Raw genomic sequence first — 24,520 nt, 5'->3', positions numbered from 1 at the left:
CGAAATAGCCGTCGATAATGTCTAACACACACCTTCGCAAAGTGGGGTGGTCGGGAACGCCGACTGCATAATGGCGGTTAAAATCGCGAGATTCAAATCGCAGCCGCTTGCGTTGCCGAGTCGCCGCGAAGATGCGCGCGTGAAATTTCGCCGAGAGTGAGCTTAACGTGTGTTTCGCGGCGATATGTCGCCGGGGTAACGCGGAAAATGGATATCAGTGAAAGGAAAACAAAGCATCACGGGCATCGTGGCGATTAGGAGTACAAATGGCCGCGTAGTACGCCCTTCATACTGCCGGAAGGAAAATCTCCGAGTGAGTGACGGTAATATGTATATTGCATGTGCAACACCTGCGCGAATTCTGAGAGAAAAAGAAATGGAAAGCAAAATGAAAGTCGTTTGGGAGGACGATATATTACAAGGAATATATCGTTTCTTTTTGTAAAAAGTTTTTTTTTTCTTTTATTTCGTAATGATAATTCGTGTTGTATGTATAAAACTACTTTCTAATTGTGTTCGTGTGAATAGCTATCCTCCTCTACATCGGGAACGAAATATTCTCAGCAGTAACGTGTCACGGGCTTGTCTTTTTCTGTCGCGATTCAACTAGATCAGTAGTGTTCGAAGTAGCTTGATGCCGAATGCGTTTCTCACTGTTCACACATGTTCACAAGCAAAATCGTCTCTCGTCTGGCATGTGACGAATTATTCGTTCGTTACGTGAAGCGTAAATTATCATACGCCGAGCGAGAGCACGTTTATTCTAACAATATCGAGTCGTGCGATTTTCGCGGGACTGCCGAGCTAGTTGACGAGTAAGAACTCCGACGGTATCCTCTTTCGTTTCCCCCTGATAAAATTTCTCGCTCTGTATATTCAATAATATATCGATAAGAAATACTATACGTTGAGTATCCACAATATTATCTCTAGGATACGGTCTGTTTAATATTACACTGCTGTTTGGCCCTTACGTCCGGTGTTACCCTTGCCGTTTATACTTACAACCTTCTTTCTTACAACGTGTACATCTCTGTATATATATATATTTATATATATATATATATATATATATATATATTTATTTATATAATATAATTGTCATTGCAGTCTGTCGTATTTAAGCTCTTCGTATATCGTATATATTATCCGATTCGTTTTCGCACAGCTTCCTCCGAATATTGTCATGATTGGCAAAAAGATTTCTCGTCGAATCTTCGTAATTGTTATATAACAAACGCGGAGTATCGTCACTCGCGACGACATCGTGTTACACCGTAAACGGAAGACTATATCCATTGAGTAGTATCCTTTCTTGATGATAGTTGTTGGGAAAAAAAAAAACTGAATCGTCGCGATTAGAGTAGGAGTGTCTCTCTACGGGCTAGCTTTTCTCGCACACAACAAAATCAAGCAGGTTCTTTTATCGCGTGTCACCACACACAAATGAGGACAATTATATCACTGAGCTACAGCAGAAGTGTCTCGTTAAAAAGTATATAGAAATAGCTTTTGTCAAACATAAACATAGAATAGTCACTTTGTTTTTAACAGGCAAATATTTATCTTCTTGTAATTCTACTTCGCTTAAGTCGACTTTTATATGCTTTATTACAAGTGTATCATCATTCATCGCACGCTCTCGCTTTCTCTCGCTCTTTCTTTCCTCCGCTCTCGTTTCTGCCTCACACGCATTCCGCACACGCACTCGTCACAACAAAATATGATTCTTTCTCTTTATATTTACAGCGTTACTTTCGTTGCATCTATAAGTAAATATAATCAAACTAAGCATCTGCTTTGAAACATTTTAATACCAATCCGATAATGAGTCATCCAAAATACTGGCTAACGTTTTGTTTTTGTTACATTATCGCTATTATTGTGTATGATGAGATGTACAGGCTATTATCGGCGACCTCAGTATTTTACAAATGTTTCTAATGAGTTTTTGGAAAGGAAATTATATTCTTGGTAGTTTCGCGAATGATATGTGTGCGCATATACATCGAGGGGATGATAAGTTATTTTCTAATAAAATAGGTAGAAATTGTGGGAAGACGGTGTTCTTATAAGTTATCTTTATATTAAGTATTGCGAATCAGCAAGTATTTTTAAGTGCCTCAGGATATCCCTTAGATATTTTCCACAGGTCATTGTCAACAAACAAAAAGATACTAAGCGACTGTAGTAAAAAGAACAATGTGCTAATATATGACAGTCTCATTAAAGTACCAACGACAGAGATCAATGTGTTCGTTTCACGCGCAAGCTTATAGCTGCATCTTTCAAGTTACATTTATAATGCATTTCTTTCAAAATAAGCATTCTCATTTTCGTAATTGCAAATGTCTCATGATATATTCTCCACGCATACGATAAAAAAGAATCAATATTATATCGCGTATGCGAATTTAACAAAAATTCTATAGACAAATCGAGCTTTTTAAAATCACATTTTCTCTAATAACAGTATGTATTAATGGTCCATATTGTGTCCGAGAGAGATGTTTGAAAATAAAATAATAATTAACAGTAAAATTATAATTAAGGCTTTCGACTATTCGACTATTCGCGATTGTCTTTGTTTGATGACGTCAGAAGCGAGAAAACGCATACCGAGAATTTTTGCATCACACAAACAAATTATTGAAATAAAAAAGATATATCAATAAAATATCAACAATCAATAAATAGTCGTAAAATTAACATTGACGAAATCGTCGTAAAATTAACATTGACAAAATCATAAGAAAAGAGGTTAGCAAGAGAAGTTCCATATCAAGTTAATTTTACAACTATTTATTGATTGTATGAGTCAAAAATGTCATTTTGCGGCTATATTCTTTTCTTTGAACATATAAACGCAAGAATTTTGGACATACGTTTCTTCGCTTCTGACATTATCAAACAAAAACAGTTGTAGCGAATAGTCATGAGCTTTAATAGTTCATATTGTTCCAGAAAATGTCCGAAAATAAAATAATAATTAACAATAAAATTATAATTAATATTGACAAACTGGCTAATTTTAATAGCTTTAAGGTCATTACAGATAATAAATATGTTCTTATCGATATTAGCATAAAATTTAACAAAGTATAAAATTTAATAAAAGTTTCCCAGCAAATATATTGAAAGAAACGCAAACCAATATCTTCTCAAAATTATACTTTGATCGTATATAATATGCAAAAAATATATATTTTTAATATATTTATAAATGCGTAAACAATATATCCTCCTTAGTCCCTTTGTGCAGCCAGCTGAACAAAGTTTCGAGTTGCCATAATAGAAAAAATATCTACTTTGGTATTTATTTGTATCTCATGATTTTTTATAGTCAATTTTTGTTTCTTTTTTTTTTTATACAGTACAATACAAAATGCATCTGGAGATAGTACATTTTTCCCTCGAGACTGAGGAGGGTATAGGTCGATTTATTATTTAAAAATTTGCATATTCCTTCCTAAGAATAAAAATATATAAAATAATTTCTATTAAAAAAAAAAAACGGAAGAGCAATATCAGCCGATTCTTTCCTCTAGAAGACATATTTACAGAAAAGATAGCAGCTATACGTATTGCTGACATCACCTAGGAAATTTCTGCGATGTTCGTGCCAATTGAAACTTATAAAATTTTCGTTTCCATTGGCGAGCTGTTAAAACATATAAAGAGAATAAAAAATGTATTTTGTGTGATCGATAGAAACCACGTATTCTATGGACGATATTCTAACTAAGCATATTAACTAATTATTCCATGATTAACTGCTCTATAAGTAGATAATTGGTCGACTGATGTTTTAAGTTTTAAGTACACTTTCATAACCGGGATTATAAGGCATGGCTATGCTCTGTTCTTAAGTAAGCGCAGAACGATACGAAATACTGGTTGTTCTATTATAATCGTTATTAGAGGTCAACTCTGTCTAGATAGAATCGCGCCTGCTACTGTAAAGCTCGCGCTCGAATAGATTACATTCGCCTACTATTATAGAATTTTAGCATTTTGATACCGTTTGATACCATCTCCGTATTATACATCGCTTATCATTGTAAAAGTAAATGCTCTCGTGTCTCCGTCAATTATACTTTCAGTCTCATTTGCATTTACATGTACACTGAATTTACGGTTTCAGCATACCATACCGTATATAGGCCGCTTCGAAATTCGTTTGTTTAAAAAAAAAAAGAAAAAAAACAAAGAACAGGAATGCGACACGCACGACCTGTATGGAAGCGTATTCCGGTGTAAAAGGAAAGTTCTTTTTATTATTACCGGGCTGATACGCCCTAATTATGGCTGCGATCCGAAAGTGCTGACAGTATTGACAATGTTGATGGTGCCACTTACGTTCATAACTATAGCCTAGCCTACATATAGTAGTTATATAACATACATATGTAGTTAATGAACGTTTGCGATACATGTTCCGTCGGCAGAAGCAGTTGAAAGTACTGTCAGCACAGTCAATTTCGAAATACAGCCTACGAAGAATGCAGTCCCCTCACCAAGTGCTAATGTCATTATGGACCTTACATCTGCCGTTTTCTCTTCTCTAATCAGTTTACTCTGCGATTATCTATTATATCCGATTCCCTAAGCTTATGGACCCTATAAGCGTGGAATCTGGAAAGAGACAAGTCTAATTTCAATCTAATCCGTTTGTATACTCATATAGCATTTTTCACAACGGTTGTCTTGAAACTTTGACGGTCGTTGTCGCGTCATAACTTCATTTTGCTGGCGATTATAGCCTTATCAGAAAATATTTACTCATAATAACAGTCTATAATTGTAATAATGTAAAGGTTATATATAAAAATAGATTTATACATTTTTATACATATATAAGTAAGAAAGCTGTTTATGAAATTTGCTGACGACAAGCAGAAAATTGTACTCGATAAAGCCACATCATTTTGACATAATAACATGTTACTTAGCTTATTTGTTACTAAACTTACGGCATTGTTCATTTCGTTGATAATTTAGTGATCTCCCCTCAACAACTCCATTAGAAGGTTAAACGAGCTGCCTTCGCCCTCGGCGCGTTTTTCACTGAGCAATTCTTTCCCCACTTGGCATGTTCTTTGTAGATCTGGAATTCTCAATAGTAATTCGCCAAACTTAGCGGGCATCTCCGGATACCTCGCGATTGTATACTGCTGCAGTGCTTGAAGGGCTTTCTCCTGAGAAGCTCTGACCTTCTCAGGCTCTTTTAGCTCGCTTGTGTCGGAGGTTAACAGCACGATCACCTGTTAATTTGAGAGAAGAAGCATTAGATTAAGATACATTCGCCATCGATGATACTGTGATTATCACGAGACTCGCCTTCATTGCGACGTATTCGTACTGGTCTACTCTCAGCCTTCGCAGATTGTTGGTGAAAGCGAGCATCCTCTCGATGCAGGTCGCTAAACCAAGCTGCCTCGCTTGTTCTAGAGTAATCGACTTGCCGAGAGACACTCTTATCTCACCGGGAGTGCTCATGCTGCGAAAGCAGCATGAGAAAAGTAGCAATTCGCACCAGGAGTTGATCAACAGGCAAATTTGATCGTCGATCGAGATATTCTTGAAGAGCGGCAGACTCTTGCACCACTTGACTATCTTGTAGAGCCGATGATCCGCGATGTTGCACAGATTGGACACTTGCGAGTCCGAGTGTTGCGTCGAATTGCTGCTGCAGTTACTGCCGAGCTGAGGATTGCTATTGTTCGCGGTATTACTGTTCGTGGAGCGTTGATCGGGCGCCCCGGCGGAGGGCGAGACGCCGGTAGGACACGTAGTCGCCGAGTCTCCCCTTCTGTTGTTAGCGTCGACGTTGCCGAAATCGTTCGACGAGCATTCCACCGCGCCTCCGGCGCCGATACCAGTGGCGGCAGTGCCGGTCGACCCACTTCCAGGCCCACCGAGTAACATACCGTCACTACCAGCGGAGTTTCTCACGATGTTTCCAGCGGACACACCGCCACCGCTTATCCGGTCGTTGTCGTTGTAATGCCAGAGGTGCTCCACGTCCATGATATCTTGCAAGAGCTGCGGCACCACCTGCATCTTGTGAGAATGATTCGAATGATGTCGAACGGGATAATGGTGTTCGCTGCCAGCCGGCGCCGGACTGCAATTGCCGGCCGTAGTGAGCTTCTCGCCGGTCATACCGCCGGCAGGACTGCCAACGAGATTCGCCGGTAAGGTGTACGTGCATTGATAAGTGCTCCTACCACCTCTGGTACGATCCTCCCTGATCGCCTCGAGCTTCATACCCATGTTGAGGCACTTGTCGAAGCGGCAGGCTGGGCACTTCTTCCTTGTGGCCACGGTGACCGGGCAACCTGCGCCTCTAAGGCACACATAGTTCTTGCGATTCTGGACGGTGCGCTTGAAGAAGCCCTTACACGACTCGCACGAGAAGATGCCGTAGTGAAAACCGCTTATCTTGTCGCCGCAGATCGGGCAGGGGCTGTTGATCAGTTGCTGCCTGGTGGAGATGCCAGACGGCGCAGACGGTATCCTACAGTCCTCCTGATCCTCCGTGGCCGCATGTCCATCCGAGGACAGCTCGGACCCTGGTACAGAGGAGGACGAGTAATGATGACCCGTGACTGCGGATGACGCCGGCAGATGAAGCGGGCTACCTTGCGCCACCTGATGCTGATGATGCTGCGAGTGCGAGTGCGGATGTCGCGGCTGCTGGACGGGTGAATGAGTGGGCGGGCTGAGCGAGCCGTAGCTGTAGCAGCTGCTGGACGCGTCCGAGTTGTTTCTCGAGAGCGAGTGCGACAGCGAGAGGGACAGCGAGGAGGTCGAATTGTTGAAGCTGTGCCGGGAGAGCGACAACGACGAGGAGGGTATCGGGCTGCCCGCGCCTAAGGCGGAATGTCGCGCCGCGTGAGGACTCTGTGTCGGCGAGCTGAAGACGCTATAAGCGGAATGAATGGCGGAATCCGGCGACGGCACCTACCGACATTTTGGCAAGTTAGAACGTGCGAAACGTGATGAAATATCCCGACGAACTGGACGGATGAAATATCCCGACGGGCTTCGTACGGTCGACGTGTCGGCTTACCTGCGATCTGGTGTGACTGTGTTTCGTCAGATGATGCCGCGGATTCAGAACGGGACTGTGATTAGGCGTCGAACTGTTGTATCCGCCGAGGAGTTTACCTACGAGAAGTGGTAGATCGTTTTGCTGAGTCTGTTCGAGAGTCTCAATAGCCCGCTGTTGTTGCTGTTGTTGCTGCAATTGTTGATTGTGTGTCATGGGCAGCCCGGCGTCGTGAAAGGATCCTATTGTGAAACCCGTGCTGGATCGAAAATCCGGCTCCGATTTGATCTGAAACTTCTGCTCCATAGGCTCGGGACTCGTGCTGCACACTTGTACCCCTTCCATGGAGATTTCTTTATGATCGTCCTGAAATTGAATAGCAGTATCGATCAAGGCTCGAAAATACACGTAACGCCGTTATCTTTTTTTCACTAACAATTCGGCATTGTTGTTCTTTCATTAATAACGATAATGGTAACGCAATTATATTTCGTTGGATAATGAGTTATTCGACTTTTTTTTCTCAATGAGTAACGATGACGAGTTATTTTTACAAGAGTAAGCTTCGTAAGCTCAGTGTCATTAACTTTTTCCAATTCCGGTATCGATGCGACCGAAGATAAATCCTCCGCTTTCTAAGCGAGAATCCCTCGTCAGAGCACGCTCTCGTTTTCTCGAAATTTGTGTTTGTTCTCTCACAAGGCAGAAATCCTACCTGATCGGTAATCGTATTGGAAGACATTTCTTGGTCCGACAGTTCCCCCTCCCACGACATGGGTCTCTCAGGTTGCTGTTGTGAGTTGTCATTGCCGTCGCAGCATCCACCACCGTCACCGTTCACGTCCCCGTCACCAATCTTGTCGCCGTTCTGGTTACCGGACACGTCACGTTTCTTCTTTGAACGTAGATTGACGCCTCGGAAGTCGATTTTGCTGATCTCGCCGTCGCTATCCTCGGGATCGTCGATGTCCGCCGTGTTCGCGGCCAGAATGCCGATCCCGATGTTGTGCGGCCCAGCGTTCGCGCATAACCCGGATGTCGGGACGGCGTTTGTGTTTCCACATCCCAATACGGAAGTCGATACTACCGACACCGTCACACCATTCTGTCCTCCCAGATATTTACATACTCCTTTATCTGAAATTATAGGCGGATAAGTCATTTATTCTTCATCTCCTGGATTATGCGTGTGATTTATCAATATAAATAATAGGAATCAAATGGATAGCAAAATTATCATCTCTGATCAATTTCAAGTAGAAAGTAGATTTTACTTAAACAAAATTATAATTTAAGGCATAGCTCCAAAGATGTGTTATGTTAAAAATTAAAAAGTCTCTAAATAATAACCTTCCTCGACACTTTCGTTAAGGAAAAAATTACTTCTAGTATGAAGAATCTCCCTATACACTCTATATTTTAGGTTACTCCGTATATCATATCAGGGATTATCCGAAGAGAAATAAAGTGACGTTCGCCATGTTAAAGGAATCTCTCGCGGCCTCGGGGTCGGAATAATTACCATCGTGCATCTCTTGACTGGGGGGTACGTTAATAGTCGTGATGGATACGTTTTTCTCCGTCTCCGTCGAACGGGTCGGGCTCATCGTGCAGGATACACCGATGCAAGACGAGGGGCAACAGGTCGCGGACGAGATGGTCGAGGTGGAGGAGCTCGTCGCGGACGAGCTGGCGCAGGAAACAGAGACGGACGAGGAACCTGCCGCCGGAGTGGAGGTCGACGAGTTCGACGAAACGGCCGCCGTTGACTTCCAGGTCTGCGTGGACGGCCACCAGCCGCCGTCCGATCCGGGCCCTGGTCCTGGGCCCTCGCTGGGCCCGTTTTGCTCCGACATTCTCAGCTGGTCGCGCTGCTGCGCACTGCTCGTGATAGGACTCGCGGCCTCTTGATCTCCGCGAAAGCGTACAGCATCCTTACGGCGGACCCCTCCTGTTCACACGCCGCCGCGGATTATCGGGAACTGCGTGTTGTGCACGACCGATACCGATCTCTTCACGTTTCCCCCGAGTCGCTGAAAAATAAAGAAGAAGGAGACTCGTAGCATCTTCATTCCGTTTTCCCTTCATTATGTTGACGCGAAAAAAAGTATCGAGAAAAGCCAATGAAACGTATGACGGCCTCAATAAAGTAACATTCGGTGGTGAACAAACGCGAGCCAAAACTTATATGAATTCACGCGTTGTTCTTCGTTTCCGAAACGTCCCTCTCGAATTTCAGCGGAATGGTGAATTTGAACTTAGGAATGTAATAGTGCAATCAGAGTAAACTCAACGACACTGAAGATGTATCATTAAGATTTATTCATACGTTTCGCGGCCTTCATTTGGACTTTCCTCAAGGGAACTAAACATCGTATCAGGTATCAGAGTCGGGACGCAAAAGCAAAGTGACCACAAATAGAAGTCATCAGCATAAACAAGCAAAAACAAATCGACTGTCCAGGCACATCTGACGAGCTTAATAGAATATATATGATTCGATGGTCCCGCAACGACAACATTGTGCTAAATTAAAATTAAATTGCAGTCTATAATCAATGTCGATAAATGAGCGCTTTAGTTTGATTATCTGCTGTAAGGTGTTATTTCTCTTTTATAAATACATGCAAATAAGTACAAAATGCACACACCAAGCATGATAAAAATTCGAGCGTGCGCGCGAAGCAAACTCTGTCGGCGCAAAAAACCCGCGGGGCGCAAAGGGTTAGCTCGTGTATCGAGGAGCTTCTCGTGCGATCGTTCACCGAAAATCCAGCCGTGCGTTTAGACAGGCACGATCTCGCGAACGCTGACACACAGTCGAGTCTTTCCCGCAAGGTTACGCCGATGGTCGTGCCGCAAGGCCGGCCCACTTCCGGTCCCGCGGAACCGCCGAACGACCTTCGCGCGGAAACGCACACGTTCACTCACGCCCGCACATGGTGCGAACGCGTGCGAGACGAGTGCTCGGCAGTGGTTCGCGATTCCGCTTGGATTTTTCAGAATCAGTTCTATTTCTTGCTTCTCCTCTTCCTCTTCTTCCTTTTGCGGCCCCAATTACTCGATTCCAGGCTCAGCTTCTTCTTCCCGTATTGCGCGGAAGTTGAATTTTTGCAAGAGACAACATTTTCATACGATTGTCTCGACACCCTATTCTTCGAGGAATCGATGCTCTTTCGAGGAAAATCGGTACAATGGGTCTCAGTAAGCTTTTATTTGCGGAGTTTTGTGAAAATGAGGAGCAAATCTATGAAATCTCTTCCGTTTTATTTAGCGGAAATTGATTATAATATATTCTGTAAAGAAGTCTATGGTAATATGTGCCGTAAAATGTGCGAGAAAGATTACACCTCGAAATAAACCCAACTTTAACCGAGTGTATCGCGTACTTAATATTCAGTGATATATTCCAAGATATAATTATATCATGATAATCATATATAATAGAAACAGCAAAGCATCGGATAGAAAATAGTAGCGAGTGCAGCCGCTCGATTTCCGTTGCTGGATTTTCATATCGTGGAATCTCTGGTAGCTCACACTGTGCGCGCGCGAGCGCGTGCGTTCTCGCAACGGTAAAATAGCGGCCGGTATTTCATACTTTTTGGACATGTCGTTGCGGAAACTACGGGGATTTATCACTCCGATCTGCCGTACGCGCGAGTCTTTGCTAGCCGAGCGTGTTGCAAAATATGCGTTCATCTAGGTCACACGCTCTGAAGCGTAAACTGCTCGGATAATTAAAATCATTTACGTGCGGCGTACGGATAAGCCGGAGGCGCGTTATTCGCGAGAACCGCGGGCTCCATTAATGATTAACACCTCCCAGTTCCCGCGTCATGCTCGCGGAAGCAGGCAGGTAACGCTAAAAATAAACGAGAGAGCCGCTCTCTCTCTCTCGTCCGCTCGATATACATATATATATATTAATACGCCGACTTATTCACCAAAGGTAAATAATCGTGAGAGATCACGAGCTGCGCAAGACTGCACGGGGAATATACCGTAGCGTCGCTCGGCGTTATTTCACGCATCATAACGCAGCCGCTATCTCGCGGCCGGACGGCGCTCACGGACGTGCACCTCGTTCGCGGTGTGCACGGGAATGCACGTCTGTCAGCTCGTGCGCTCTCTGAGAATCCACCCGTCTCCGCTCCCAGACTCTCTCACTGGACTAGTTTACCGCCGGGCAACGAAATGCAGCCGCTCGCACGGTGCGCGTCTCGGTGCGAAGAGCGGCGTAACGACAGCGTTTTAGTTACGAGCGGAACGCGGAGCTCCGAGAGGGGTCGAGAGCATATCGGGACCGGTGTGTACGGTCTCGTCGCGGCGCGATACCGCGCGGAGTGTCGTCCTCTGGCACCCGTCTCGCCTCACCCACCTACCTGCGTACGTACGGCAGGTAGGTAGCTCTCCTCGCATACCGGCCCCGCTGCGGTCTACGTTTTCGAAAACGAGCGTACACACCGGGGGGAGAGCCCGGAACGACGCTCTCCTCTCCTTCCTGTCTCGCCCTCTCGGTGCCTCCCGGTGCGGAAGGTGAAGAGCGATTTGGGCAGGATAAAGGCCCGATGGTCTGCGGTCGCACACGTGACGAGCAGTCACGACGCTACGTCCCTCTCTCTCTCTCTTTCCGCTCGTTTCTCCGTCTCCCTCGCGCTCGGAGCAACTCTCGCGTGGAGACGAGCCGAGAACGCGAGCGCGATAGTTACGACGCCGGCGACGACGTCGGCGGTAAGTTCAAGGCCCTCCGCGACCGCCCTACCCGGCTCCTATGCACCTTCGGGGTCACGTGACGCGGCTCAAGGTCTTCTCTCCCCACCACGGGAGTGTCGAGTTGAGTCGGGCCAGACCGGGCCGGGGCAAGCCGGGCCACGCCATGGTTGCACCGGTGCAACGCTATCGCGCTCCTCTCCGACCGCCGCCGTTGCCGACGCGATCGCAACCGTCGTTTCACGTCGTCGGCACGGCGACCAGGCGGCTAGCCGTGGGTGACGACAAACGATGACTACGACGATGGAATCTCGGTGCCGTCTCCTCCTCCTCCTTCCCTCTTCTCTTTCTTCTTCTCCTTCTGCTCCCCTACCTCTCTCTCCCTCTGCTCCTCCTTATTCTTGTGCATCGAGATACGGACTCGGGTCAGTGACATCGCGTAAGGACGGTCGGAGGAAGCGTCGGCTCGCGGAGAGTCGAGAAAAACGCCGCGACGGGCTCCCTTGGCCCATCGCCGCCGCCACTTCGACAGGTAGGCGCACGAACGATCGCAGTGCGGAGGAGCCGCTTTGACGTCTTTTGTGCCCTTTACACGTTGCTTTGTTGCGGCGGGCTCGTTTGTAGCCGGCGGCCTCGACGAGGGGGGAGACGAGCGGTGCCATTAGCGAATCTCTTTAAATACGCGACATATAGCGGTACGCGATATCGCAGATGAAGCCGCGCTGCTTTCTTTTTGTTCCCACTTGTTCCCGTCGCTTTCCGCGAAGCCGAGTTCCTCACGCGAGCAGGTAACTGCGATAAGAGCGAGATTCGGATTTCCTCCTCACGGTCAGTCTCGTTAATGTCGCAAGAGAACAGAAAAGTGAGTCACAATGCGGGAGGAACAACACGGCCCGCAAAATGTAGGTAGTGAAATCCGGGCTTGGTCAACTCCCACACGCGCGCGTTCTTCCGTAAGCGGATTTTCTGCCCCGCGTGCTCTCTCTTGCACTTCGCGTCTTTTCTTTCTCTCTCTTTTTCACGGCGAATCAGCAGCAGACTCGTTATAAAACGTGCAAGTTGTCTGTGGGATCCCCTCGACTCGTACGATATCCGTTCCGTCTGACATAGCAGACGAACGCGGACAAAGCATCGTCCTCTGCGTCACGATAACGCGATCGGGCTTTATCAAACACAAAGTGATAGTCCACGTGTCATACCATCGAAGAATGTTGACGGGAACGTGCTGTTTCTAACCCTTCAATAATATCAAATAGAAGACAAAAAATATTAATTGGTTTAATATTTATAGCATAAATAACGTAGGGTGTAATTTATACCCTAAGCGTCCGTAAATGTTTCAAATTTTTACGCGCCACTGAAGGGTTAAAAACGGAGCACTTAACAACGAGATAATTTCTCCAATTTCCCAAACGTTACGTCGTATCAAGTATCCACAATCATCGAAACATATAGTTGTTGATAATAATTAATCATCAAATGCTGACACAAAGGAAGGAATTATATTTTTATAGTCTAAGGTTAATAATTTCTAAACAAGAAGCTTGTATAATAATTGTACATAATAATTCTTGTAAAATATCAGCCACGAATTAAATATGAGGAACGAACCGAGTTACAAATTTACGTATGAGGTGTTAACGAAAACACGTTTCTCCTATACAGAAAAAAATCGTCTTAAATCAATGATGGATATTACAGCAAGACTATTACAATACTCTTAGAAAATTTTTAGTCTTGGTTTGAGTGCAAGTAATATTTGCATCGATACAAATTCAATAAAATCAACATAAAAAATCTTCTGATATTCTTGCTCATATATGAGAATATCTATCATTGATTTAAGACAAATCTTTTTTTTCGTGTACATACGAGCAACAAGTAACACAGAGAGACCGCTTGGCGGATGTAAAAAAAAAATGGTGAAAAACGAGCTGCGACAGGCGGATCAGCGCATCTGAAACGTGTACAAAAGCGCGACGAGCCTTATTCGCATTTTATCGCGATGCAACGCGAACCTTCGGCAGCGCCGCGAGCCGTCGTTAACCCCTTTCCGCCGTGAAGTCTAACGACAGCCGTTTTCTTTTAGAACTCGCGAGACTCTCAAGCGCGTAAGGTTATTTACCGTCGAAAGCCTTTAGTCAATGACCGTTCGATCGGTGCCGTTTCTTGACATCGGCGCGACAGTGGTTGCACGCGCAGCCGCTGGGCTTCCTCGTATCTTGACACGAGCTGCAGGCAGGCGGCATGGCAGGTGACGCGGAAGAGGGATCGACGACCTACGGAGTATACGGCGGCTCTATTTTAAGCGGGTCGCGAACAGAGTCCCCGATCGGCAGCCCCGCGGAATGACCGTGAAAGACGCGACGCTCCGCGCCGCCGTTTGTCTCTCCCACCGGAGAACTCTGTTACGTTATAGACCGCTCCTCGTGGCCGTCGACGAGGAAACGCGCCGGCCAAGTGTAACATTCGCGTGCAACGAGCTGGCATGCCAGAATCGTGATTGCTCACGCGCCATAGTCCCTCGGACTATCGAGCAATTTTTGCGGCTGGTCATCGTACGGGTCTCGGATGTTACGAGCCTACCGCTCGTTTCACGCGATATTAACTCGAAGTTATTATTGATCTTAAAACCGGGAAATTCTCAATGAACATTAGGCAACGGTGGGAAATTTAGAGGAGAAACCCGACGAAATCCGCGTGTGTGCGAAGTGCTGGCGTCTCACTTCGTGGAAAGTCACGAAATGTTCCGGCTTCCTTTTTAATAGTTATAGAGTTCCTGATAGGTTAAACGAATAGTTTCTGCTCGTTAAAACAGAAAAAATGCGCCCGAACTGAGATGTCAGGTTCATGTCAAATATAAGGAATTCTAGCGATGTCGTATGATTTTTAAATAGATTAATAATACCCGAACGTCGGATATGGAATGCATCGACGAGACTTGGGACCTTCGTTCTCTTTTTCGTGTTTTGCAACGAAGTTGTTACATAAGAAGGGGGAGAAGACGATTAAAAAAGATGCAGCAATATATTAGGTCGATGCAAAAGTTTGTTCTGTTATTTAATTAAAATATGCATACATTTATTTATTTTAAAATACGATCAATCGATTAAGTGTGCGTCGATTTATTCGATCCCCCATTTCTCCGGTAGCTGTGTAATCCCGCGTTTGTAAATTCTGGAATTTTTGAGCGAAGAACCGATTAAAAGACGGAACGAACTTTCGCATCAACGTCCAATAATTCGGGCGAGTTTTAATAATCGTGTAGACGCAGATATGGACGTTTTTAAAAGAAGAAGCAATACGTCCGGATAAACTTTGATGCGGCGCGTTCAAGCGGTGATATCAAACCCCGAAGGTTCAGCATTATGAAAGTGGGCGTCAACCATATTTCACTGTCATCGTAAATGCGCGCGTATGTGCCACGTATACTATCGTCGACATTCTTAATGCATATTCCATTAGTGTATAGTTGCTTTTGAAAGTGCATTCGCGACTTTGCGGTTTATACGGAAACTGGAAATGTGTCACTTAAAAATATGTGCTGTCCCAATTCTTACAGTATTTTCCAACTACTTTCGAGTAGTTATCAGAGTAGAGTTCATTATTTTCAGAGAGAGAGAGAGAGAGAGAGAGAGAGAGAGACTCCATTGAAATATAAAGGAATTCGATAAACACTTGATTTATACGATTGAAATCACACAGATTTTTTATATGAATACATTTCGTGCATACAAGGCGATATCCTTCGCACCTTTAGGCAACGTTATTTCGCGACATTGACCGAACGGAAAACCCCCGAAGAGTTCATTCGATAAGGAACGCGGGGGACAGTCGATCGTGCGAACTCAGCACCAGTGCGTTGCGCACTAAATAAAACGGTATCTCGAACTGGAGTGGTTTTCCTCAGCAGTATACTCGCGTAGCGTTCCCGCGATCGTTCCATTTCTCGTAACCTTAACGCGATAGTCGACGTCTATATCGCGAGTGCGATTAATTCGTCGGTGATCCGCGCCTTCCGCGGATATTCCGTGATGTCGCATAAATCGCGAAATAAATCACTTCGAGCAAGCGTTACGTCGAAAACCGGATCTTCTGCATTTTTTTACATCGTCGGCTTCGAATGTATCAGGTTATTGCAAATGATCATTTTTCTATCAAATCTTCGTAGGAAGTTTGAGCGTTGAAAGCTGAAAAGGCACTCCCCGTTGGATGTCCATAAAGAATCGCGAGTAAATGTCGCTCATTAAAAATGATTAATCCTTCGAAATCGGATGATTTTAAAAATACTTGTGTTATTTCCCACTATTTGTCTATCTGCGAAATCACATTTTCCACAATATCAAAGCGCTATCTCGTTGACAAAAATTATTATTATTCTCCATTCGATAAACATGATAAACTTTCACACTAACCCGGAATAATATCGGGGATTTGTCAATTCTTAATTGAACACTGCTATAAAAACAATCCTTCTCGTATCTTGATTTCAATTTTACATAAATTCCAAGGAAGCCCGCACGCGATCGAGTCCCCCCTCCCCCCTCAAGCACACGATTTCGGCATTATCGCCGCAATTACTTGTCGCGAAAGTAACGACCTGACCCGACATGACCTTTCCGCCGGAGAGTAGGCCCACGGGTCGGAACGCTACTCGATCACTTTACATCATCGTTATTACATCGCTACCCGACTCTCCCTCGTCTGCGCTCGCTCGCTGGCGCGATGGATTCCGCGGAAAAAGCCCGCGTGTCTCTCTCGCGGTCGTGTACACCCGAGAGCGGCCGCAACGAACCGGGGGGCCCTCTCGTTCGCCGCGGAATCCTTCGCCTTCTGTCTCCGAGAAGCCGAAGGTAGTAGGCGCACATTCGCGTTTTCCTTTCACCCGGAGTGTGCGCCTTGTCAAGCGGGGCCCGGCCGCATATCTTCGACATCTCGCGAATGCACGCGCGAGCGTGAGAGCGTGGTACGCGAGAGGGACAGCGCGGAGCGGTCTGGCCTGGGTGTCGATTAAAATTATTATTGCCGGCGGAGGGGCATTTTTGAGCGGCGTCGGGAACCGGTTCAGTCGCGCGCGCGGCTACCGCCTCGTGCACGCGTTTCCTTTTCGCGTACAGCAGCAGCAACAACGGCATGGCGTTGCAACGCGACATCGACCGGCACACGCTCGCCGGAACCGCTGGTAATCGATCCGCCGGGTATCCGGGTGTTTGAGGGAAACTCCGGGGTCTCGCGAGGTCGAACGAGCGATTCGCGGGAAAAGCGTTCTCGAGATAGTCTAATTACATGAGGTACATACTGGGTTGGCCGGAAAATTCCAATAGGTGGAAAGAACCATGGTAAATTCTACTTATTACCGTCCCGGACTTTATCTATTGAAATAAACTCGTAAAAAATTATAACAAAGGATTAAATATAATATTAAAATATATATATTTATATAACTTTATACAGAAAGGTACTTTTGCTTTAATCGTGAAATACATTTTTAAAACAAAAACTTGGGAGACGTAAATGTGTTTAAATTTTATGTTAGTTTTCAATTTAATAAGAAAAACAATAGTAACAGAATTTAAATCGTTTTCACCAATACAAATCTGGTTCGCGTTTTATACTTTTAAAATGTTGTTTCAGTCACGAGGCTTTTGCGCCTACTAATGTTCCACAAGTAACACATTTTTGCTTAATGACGTTATCAATAAAACAGGATACAAAGTAAGCCCACACGGCGTTTTTGTATCTTCTTTATATATAATGTATTTCTCAAATTATTCGAAATCTCTCGAGATTCGTAGTGGCGGATTAAATATAACAGTGAAACGATGACGGCAGGATATAAACTCGCGGACCGATACACCGATATCGGGCTGAGTGATTCACGATACTGATTAATGTCGACACAATTCGAACGATACGTGGCAGATAAGAGATACCGAAAAAGACTGATTTAATAATAACAATAATTTGGGTAGTGCTCAGGCATCCGTGATTTGGCAATACGCCGAATTCCCACTGGGCCCCGGCGAGTGTAGCGTAATTAATCTCCGTTTAACGCGCGACGCAACGCTCGACCGTGCATACCGGTGTCGTTTTGAGAACGCATATTGCGGCAACGTGCGAGACCGCGAGGAATTGCCACGTCGCGTTAGACAGATCGAAGCGATGCAATTCCAAAACCGGTATTCGTCACTGCGCGACCGGCGGAGATACAGTTTCTCCCTTTTTCCTCGTGCAACGCGGAGGCGGAAAAATCCTACGGATTCTCGTGTCATGTCCCGTCGTTGCGTTCCACGACGTCTCGTCTCGCGCGTTTTGTAACCGGCGACCTTTGGAGAACAAGAAAAGCGTGTACCAAAAGAGAGAGAGAGAGAGAGACGTCGGTCTGTACACGGCCGCTAAGACGATTCCGGACGAGAGCCTTGGCTCCAAGTATTTTCCAGCGAGGTGTGAGCACGCGTGGGAAGACGTTCATTTCAGACGAGCGCGATTTACCAGCGGATTTGTCTCTCTTTCGCTTGAATACTGCCTCACTCGGACGACGTGAATAAGGTCGCTCGCGTTATTAACGCCACTGGTGGTGAGACGTAAATTCATTAAAACGTGAGACCACTGCGAGAGCTTGATTACATTGTACGAAACTTGGCGGGTCCCAGAGGTGATCGTACGCGGTGACGGAGCTCGAGACGACGTTCCAAGCCGCGAGCGAGAGAGCGATCCTATGCTTTATTCGGGATCCAAGAATGAGACAGCGGAATCTAATAAAGCCATTTCCTGCATAAACTACTCCTCCCGATATATTCTCACCTCTGAATAGTCAAACGGAGATAACTTCGACGTGACGTTTCTCTCCGCTTGGCATTTCGAAACTAGTATCGCGTGTCTACGCGAAAGAGTGAGAAAAAAGAGGAAAGAAAGAAACAAGTCAAACCGCAATATTGAAAAGAGGACAAATTTTAACTTGTTTTTGAATAACACCACGTCCAATTAAAGGACCGAATTCCCGGCGATCCGAAAAAGCCGGCAACCGGGGCGCGGTGACACGTGAGATGGGGGGCAAAAATTCAGCCGAAAATCGCGAGTAGTCACCGACGCTAGTGGTTCGGCGGATGAACGGGAGAAAGATGAAATCGTTCTCAAGCAGGAACAAACGAACGAATGAACGAACCAGCGAAGGAATGAACGAACGAATGAACGATCGAACGATCGAGGTGCGGTCCGACGGCCGGTGCGTCGAGAAAGGTTCATCAATATTCATAAGTTGCGCTAGACCTATCCGCGTTGTTTCAAGGATCCAGGTAGTTTCCAGCACATACTTCGTTCCTCTTCCCCTCACCGTCGCCCTTCACATATCCAAGAGGTTCTTTTTTTCTTCTCGCACGTGTACGTACCATACATGCGCGCACATGAACACATACGAACGCGTCGAGCACTCTCTTCTCCTCCCTTTCTCTCTCTCTCTCTCTCTCATGCTTGTACGTGTCTCTGGTACGCGTCGGTTACACCGGCTTCAGAAACGTGAACGTGTACGTGACGATTGTATGAATGCGTGCACGTACGTGCACGTGCAGTGTACACTGCCGCCGACACGATAAGATCGTGGCGAAGGAGCTTGCGCAATCTGGAGTAGCGATTACCCGGAGGGACACGCTCGCGAACGGATAGACCCGTTGTCGCCGTCGTCACCATCGTAAACTTTTGCTCGCGCGTCGGACGTTGAACGGAGGTGCGCGCTGAAACAGACGGTGCCACGGGCTGCACCGTCCAGGCCATCTCCGTGACTCTTGGGGTCAATAGGTAGCCAATGCCCGCGGTTATGAATTATCGAGTCATCATTCTTGATGAACGTAGTCAATCGGACTCTCAGGACTGGTTGTGTCAATGTGAATTCCAACGCTATTTCAAAATTAACATGCTCGCCAGAGTTATTCGGAGGGGAGGGGATTTTCTCTCTCTCTCTCTCTCTTTCTCTCTACATAGAACATCTCGTTTTTCTTACATAATTGTGTAAAATAGCTGGTTCTATAATGCGAATAATTATGCAGACGTTTAGAATTTGAGTGAAGATTACGTTTCTCTCCGTTTCACTTTCTACCATTCTTTCCTGCAAAATCCAATCTTCGTTTCGTTCGTGTACAATGGAGTTGTTCTTCTCTCCATGCACGTTAGTAATGTCTGTAAGGAGATCCTCGATCGTAAGTTTGCTTAATTTATACGTCAACGTCACGCTTAGCCGAGATCGCCGGTGAAATCGGCTTCGTTGTTGGAGAACAATGTTTCAGGAATTTTATCTGTTAAAAATAACGCCGGTCGGGGATACAGCTTAGATACGCGCTCACATTTACTGTACTAATGCTCGCACGCGGATAACATCGGGTATCTCCTGAAACAATGCCGCACAAAGTACCGAGGTGTTCCTAGCGGACGCGCAGTCACTTCCCGATTTATTAAGCTGGTAACGCGCGCGCGTGATTTTTCGTTACACGGACGCGAGCGTGCAGTTATGCGGGAGTATCCCCGATTTCTTTTCACGTCAGCTGTAACGAGTGATGTTGTTCCTTATGTAAGCCGGCTAGAGTTACAGCGCGACCGCCGCGCAAGCCACGTTTAAGTTTACTCACAAGAATACAACATCGCGGTATTGATGTGTTGGTTAACGATCGCAACGATTACCGATGCCGCGATGAGTCAACGCCTATTGGATTGACTTCCAATTTTTCCGAGAAACACGCCGCCAAAGTAATAATAGAGATCTCTCCAGGATATCGCCAAGTCATATCTCGTTGAAAGAAAGGGAAAAAAAGTTTTATCTTAGAGCGGATAAGCGAGCGAGTCGTATCGATTTTACGTGTGAATCGTATTTCGAAAAAAAAAAAGAGAGAAAAAAGAGAGAGAGAGAGGGGAGGGAGGGAGAACGCATTTTGCACGGCGTGTCGGCAAGGTAATTTTACTTGGCACGCGCGCGCGCGCGCGTACCAGTCTAACGACCACCAAACGCAGAGAAAGTTCTTCTAAGCGTTCCGTGACCTTTCGTATCATTCCGGCGGCACGGAAAAAACAGCGGTCAAACGAGGGTGCAACGCGGACTTTCGCCGTTTCACTCGCACCGGCGCGACGCTCGTTGTTTCGGAGCGGCGCGCAAATCCAACGTGGTACGCACTTACGTATTAACGCACGTACCGCACGTTAATACGTAGGACGCGCAATGATACGCACGTTGCAGCGGCTCTCTTAATCTAATCGACCGCGACGATATTTTTTCTTTTCGCTGAAGGACGTCGGCGATTCATCCTGTCGTCGTGCTATGCGAACGCTTCGTCGTCAACGACGTACGCGATAACCGAGAGAGTCGGCTCGCCTAGTCGTGGAAAAACCGGATCGAGGAGGATCGACGAGACGGATTAACTAAAGGTCGACGATATCCGATCCACCTATTACAGTAGAACGGTTGACATCTTCAGCGGTATCACAACAATGACGCATCGTCAAGTGCATCGTCGACGAACGTTCCGACGATCGTTTCACCGCGGAAAAAGCATCCCCGACGCGAATTAACATCGAGCGTTACCACCCGCCCTGGGCACCCTTCGGGTAACAATTCTGAGACACCCTGTATACCAGGATACGGCGAAGCGAAAGGCGCGAGTATGCCGAAGTACTTTGCCGCGCGCGCGCAACGTAGGTGGAGCCGTCAAGGTAGAGCGCTCGATCTCGGTCCATCCAAGAGACGAGAGGACGACGCTCGTCTCATTCGTCGTGGCCGTTGTACATCAGCCACGGTGGTACCGATACCATTGTCGCGATCACCGTGCGCGTTTGTATACCGCTACGGGCTAACGCCCCGCGTCCATTCGTTCGCGCGTTTCATTTTCTCCGTCGAGGAGCGAGCGAGCGAGCGAGCGATTTTCTCGACCGCCCTCCGCGCCTCATCTTCCTGCCTCTTGTCCTCCCTCTCCTTCCCTGCCCCTTCTTCTTCCGTGGCTCCTTCAATTGCCGCCGGACCCTAACGCGCTCACGATCTCTCGGTCACTTACTCTCCTACCTTGAGAAACGCCCGCTCGACGCGATTCGGCGGCGATTTCGCGTCCGCGCGCGCGGCCTGCGAGAGAAAGGAGAGGAGGGCCCCGAGAACGCTCCGAACGAGACGCGTCGCGATGAGACGAGATCGGGATCGGGAACCTGCGGGAAAGAGAGAGAGAGAGAACGAGAGGGAAAAGAGCGGGACTCGCGGCTCTTAAGAAGCAGCGGTGCTCCCGGCGAGGTCTCCGCGAGGTGAGACGCGTCTTCTCCAGCGGTGAATCGTGCTAGTATGCGCATCGCACTCGAAATTCAAGTAGCAAACACGCGTCCCGAATTCGACCGACAGGTTTGCCTTCGTTTTCCTTCGGAGATGGCTTCTCCTCGGCGAGGAAGGTTTCCAATGACGTCACTTTTTGCCGCAGCTTTACGAATCTTATCGTGTCTCGTATCAGGACAATCGGATCGGCAGTCTCTCCGCATTGTCTCGCCGCATACCGCAGTTGTCAAGACACGTACGTTCGTACACCGACCGTTCGGAATTTGAGTTTTACTCTCTTGTCGTCTATAAAAATTGTATTTCACGGGATAAATATAATCGTACGTCGGTATGACTTACAAAAATACATAACAGCTATAATCGTTCAGTGTAGAATTAATAATAACACGATTGAACGCAAATTATTGCTACATAGGTACACGGAAAAAAACCTTCGCCGAGCCAAAACTCAGACGTAGAGGAAAAACAATTCACGCAGTCGTGCACGCAAAAAGATATCGTACGTAAAGAAATCGTGCAAACTATCCTGCGAGTCGGACAGAGCGAGGAGTGCCGCCGCTTGTTGAGCGACACTGGTCCATAGAGTATCGTGCAGTGCGCTTGTAGTAGGGATACGGAGGAAGAGCGCGCGCGCAGAGGGAGGCGACACGTGGAAGGGGGGGCTCAAGGCCGGTCGCGCTGTCATGCCAGAAAGCCTGCGCGCCGAAATATCAACAAGCCTTTTCTACTTAGGAAAGCTAGCGTCGCCGATCGCCGTTCCTACGGCTCGAACACGCGCCTTTCTCGAAGGGAAATCATGCGTTAGCCTGATCCCCAACGCGAGAAGCTGTGAACGCTCACGGAGTCGCGCGGTTTAATGCCCGAGAGTCGCGTATGGGTAATAGAGAAAGGAACGGAGAAGCCGAGAGAGAGAGAGAGAGAGAGAGGGGAAAGATAGAGGAGGAACGAACGAAAGAGCGAGACAGAGAGAGGGAGGAAGAGAGAAAGAGCATGCACGCACGCGCACGCATTTGAGTTTTGGACAGGTGGCACGGCTATGGCGGCTGACAGCTGACAGTTCGTGAAACCCGGTATCGAGAGATTACGAAACCGACTGTGGCGAGAAAGGGCAGGACGCGCGAAAGAAATACGAGACGTGTACGTATGGACATGTGGAAGCGAGTTAGAAGTACGTCTCCGCCGAGTCGCGGACTCCGCGCGTTGCACACACTCTCGTGCGGCGCGATGGAGAAAAACGATGGGCGCGGAGGTAGGGAGAGAGAGAGAGAGAAAGAAAGAGAACGTAACCGAACGTCCAAGCAGTCGGAAGAAAATCGCTGCCAGGTGCGCGATTCGCGGGATACATACGGAACACCTCGGCCGGGAATCTCGAAACTCCGCGTTCGCGACGCGGTTTTCCTTCGACGTCCGCGAACGAAAAAGAACGCGAGAGAGAGAGAGAAAGAGAGGGGGAGGGAGGGAGCAAGAGGGAACGAGGTACGCGAGAGAGGAGAGCAGTGGCGAGGAGAGAAGGGAAGACAACGAGAAGGACGCCGAGAGAAAGACAGAGAGGAAGGAAGGGGGGACAAGTGGCGGGGAAACAGGAGAGGGTGAACGTGGGAAGGGGTAGAGAGGAGCAAGGAGGAGGCGCGAGGGGGGAGTCGCGGGGTCATCGGGAAACATAACCTCCGTACGTCCGTGCTCTCGTACTCGCACGGCGAACGGGATTTAATATATGTGATATCCTCGCTTTCGGGAGACGCGGGAAGCGGTGGGTGACCTTACCTCGTCGTCGTCGTCCAGTGCGCCGCGGCGCTCTTTCTCTCCTCTCCTCCGTCTCGGGATCCCGCCGTGACGGCGAATGTAATCGCGTCGTGCCTCGTACGAGCCAACCCGAGGAATCAAGTAGTATAAGGCACTCCTGACAGTCTTTTAACGATGACTCGCTCCGTAGTAGCGAGGCATCTACTATCCTATCGCGCGAGCATGGCGAAGGACGATCCGCGAGCGAGAACGTATCACGTCGCACTGGTCGCACTGTACCGATCACACTCGCGTGCACGAGAGGGAGAGAGACAGCGCGAGAAAAGGAACGAGAGAAAGAGAGGGTGGGAAAGAGAGAATAGGAGGAGAGGAGCGAGGAAGAGAGACGGCGGCGGCAGAGTACCTCGCGCGGCGCGCTGCTATGCTCCCGGTGGACGCGCGGTGTCGGCCGTGCTCTCGACAGAGAGGTAACGGGCGAACGAACCCCGGGACCCACACGCACCTCCGCGTCACGTTATAAGAGACGAGTAGTTACAGCGAGCCACGGGCGGTCACGGGTAGCCACAGGCACGGGCCACCTCCGACTCTCCGTCTCCGCTGGCTCTCCGGCTGGTGGGCACCTCTCCACACACCACGAGTTCGCGCTCGACTGTCTCTCTCTCTTCTCTCTCTCGCCCTCCTTCCCGCTCTCACCGTCCCACGGCCCCTCGATCGTT

General features: G+C 47.3%; 1 protein-coding gene across 1 annotated transcript; it reads right to left on the bottom strand.

Annotated features, from left to right (window-relative positions):
• Window positions 1–460: 460 nt before the first annotated feature.
• LOC106746392 (nuclear hormone receptor FTZ-F1 beta) lies at window positions 461–24,433 on the bottom strand. The gene is made up of 7 exons (XM_014622969.1): window positions 23,826–24,433; window positions 8,577–9,087; window positions 7,770–8,191; window positions 7,076–7,420; window positions 5,341–6,966; window positions 4,974–5,264; window positions 461–4,635 (listed from the first exon to the last, which is right to left on the bottom strand). Exons 2-6 carry the CDS (start codon window positions 8,908–8,910, stop codon window positions 4,998–5,000), a joined length of 2,994 nt encoding a protein of 997 aa, XP_014478455.1. The 5' UTR covers window positions 8,911–9,087; window positions 23,826–24,433; the 3' UTR covers window positions 461–4,635; window positions 4,974–4,997.
• Window positions 24,434–24,520: the final 87 nt, after the last annotated feature.

This window comes from Dinoponera quadriceps, unplaced genomic scaffold, assembly GCF_001313825.1.
Source record: "Dinoponera quadriceps isolate SergipeBrazil2010 unplaced genomic scaffold, ASM131382v1 scaffold566, whole genome shotgun sequence".
NCBI classification, from domain to species: Eukaryota; Metazoa; Arthropoda; class Insecta; order Hymenoptera; family Formicidae; genus Dinoponera; species Dinoponera quadriceps.
The sequence above is the reverse complement of the archived record's forward strand: the minus strand, read 5'-3'. Positions and strand labels throughout refer to the sequence as shown.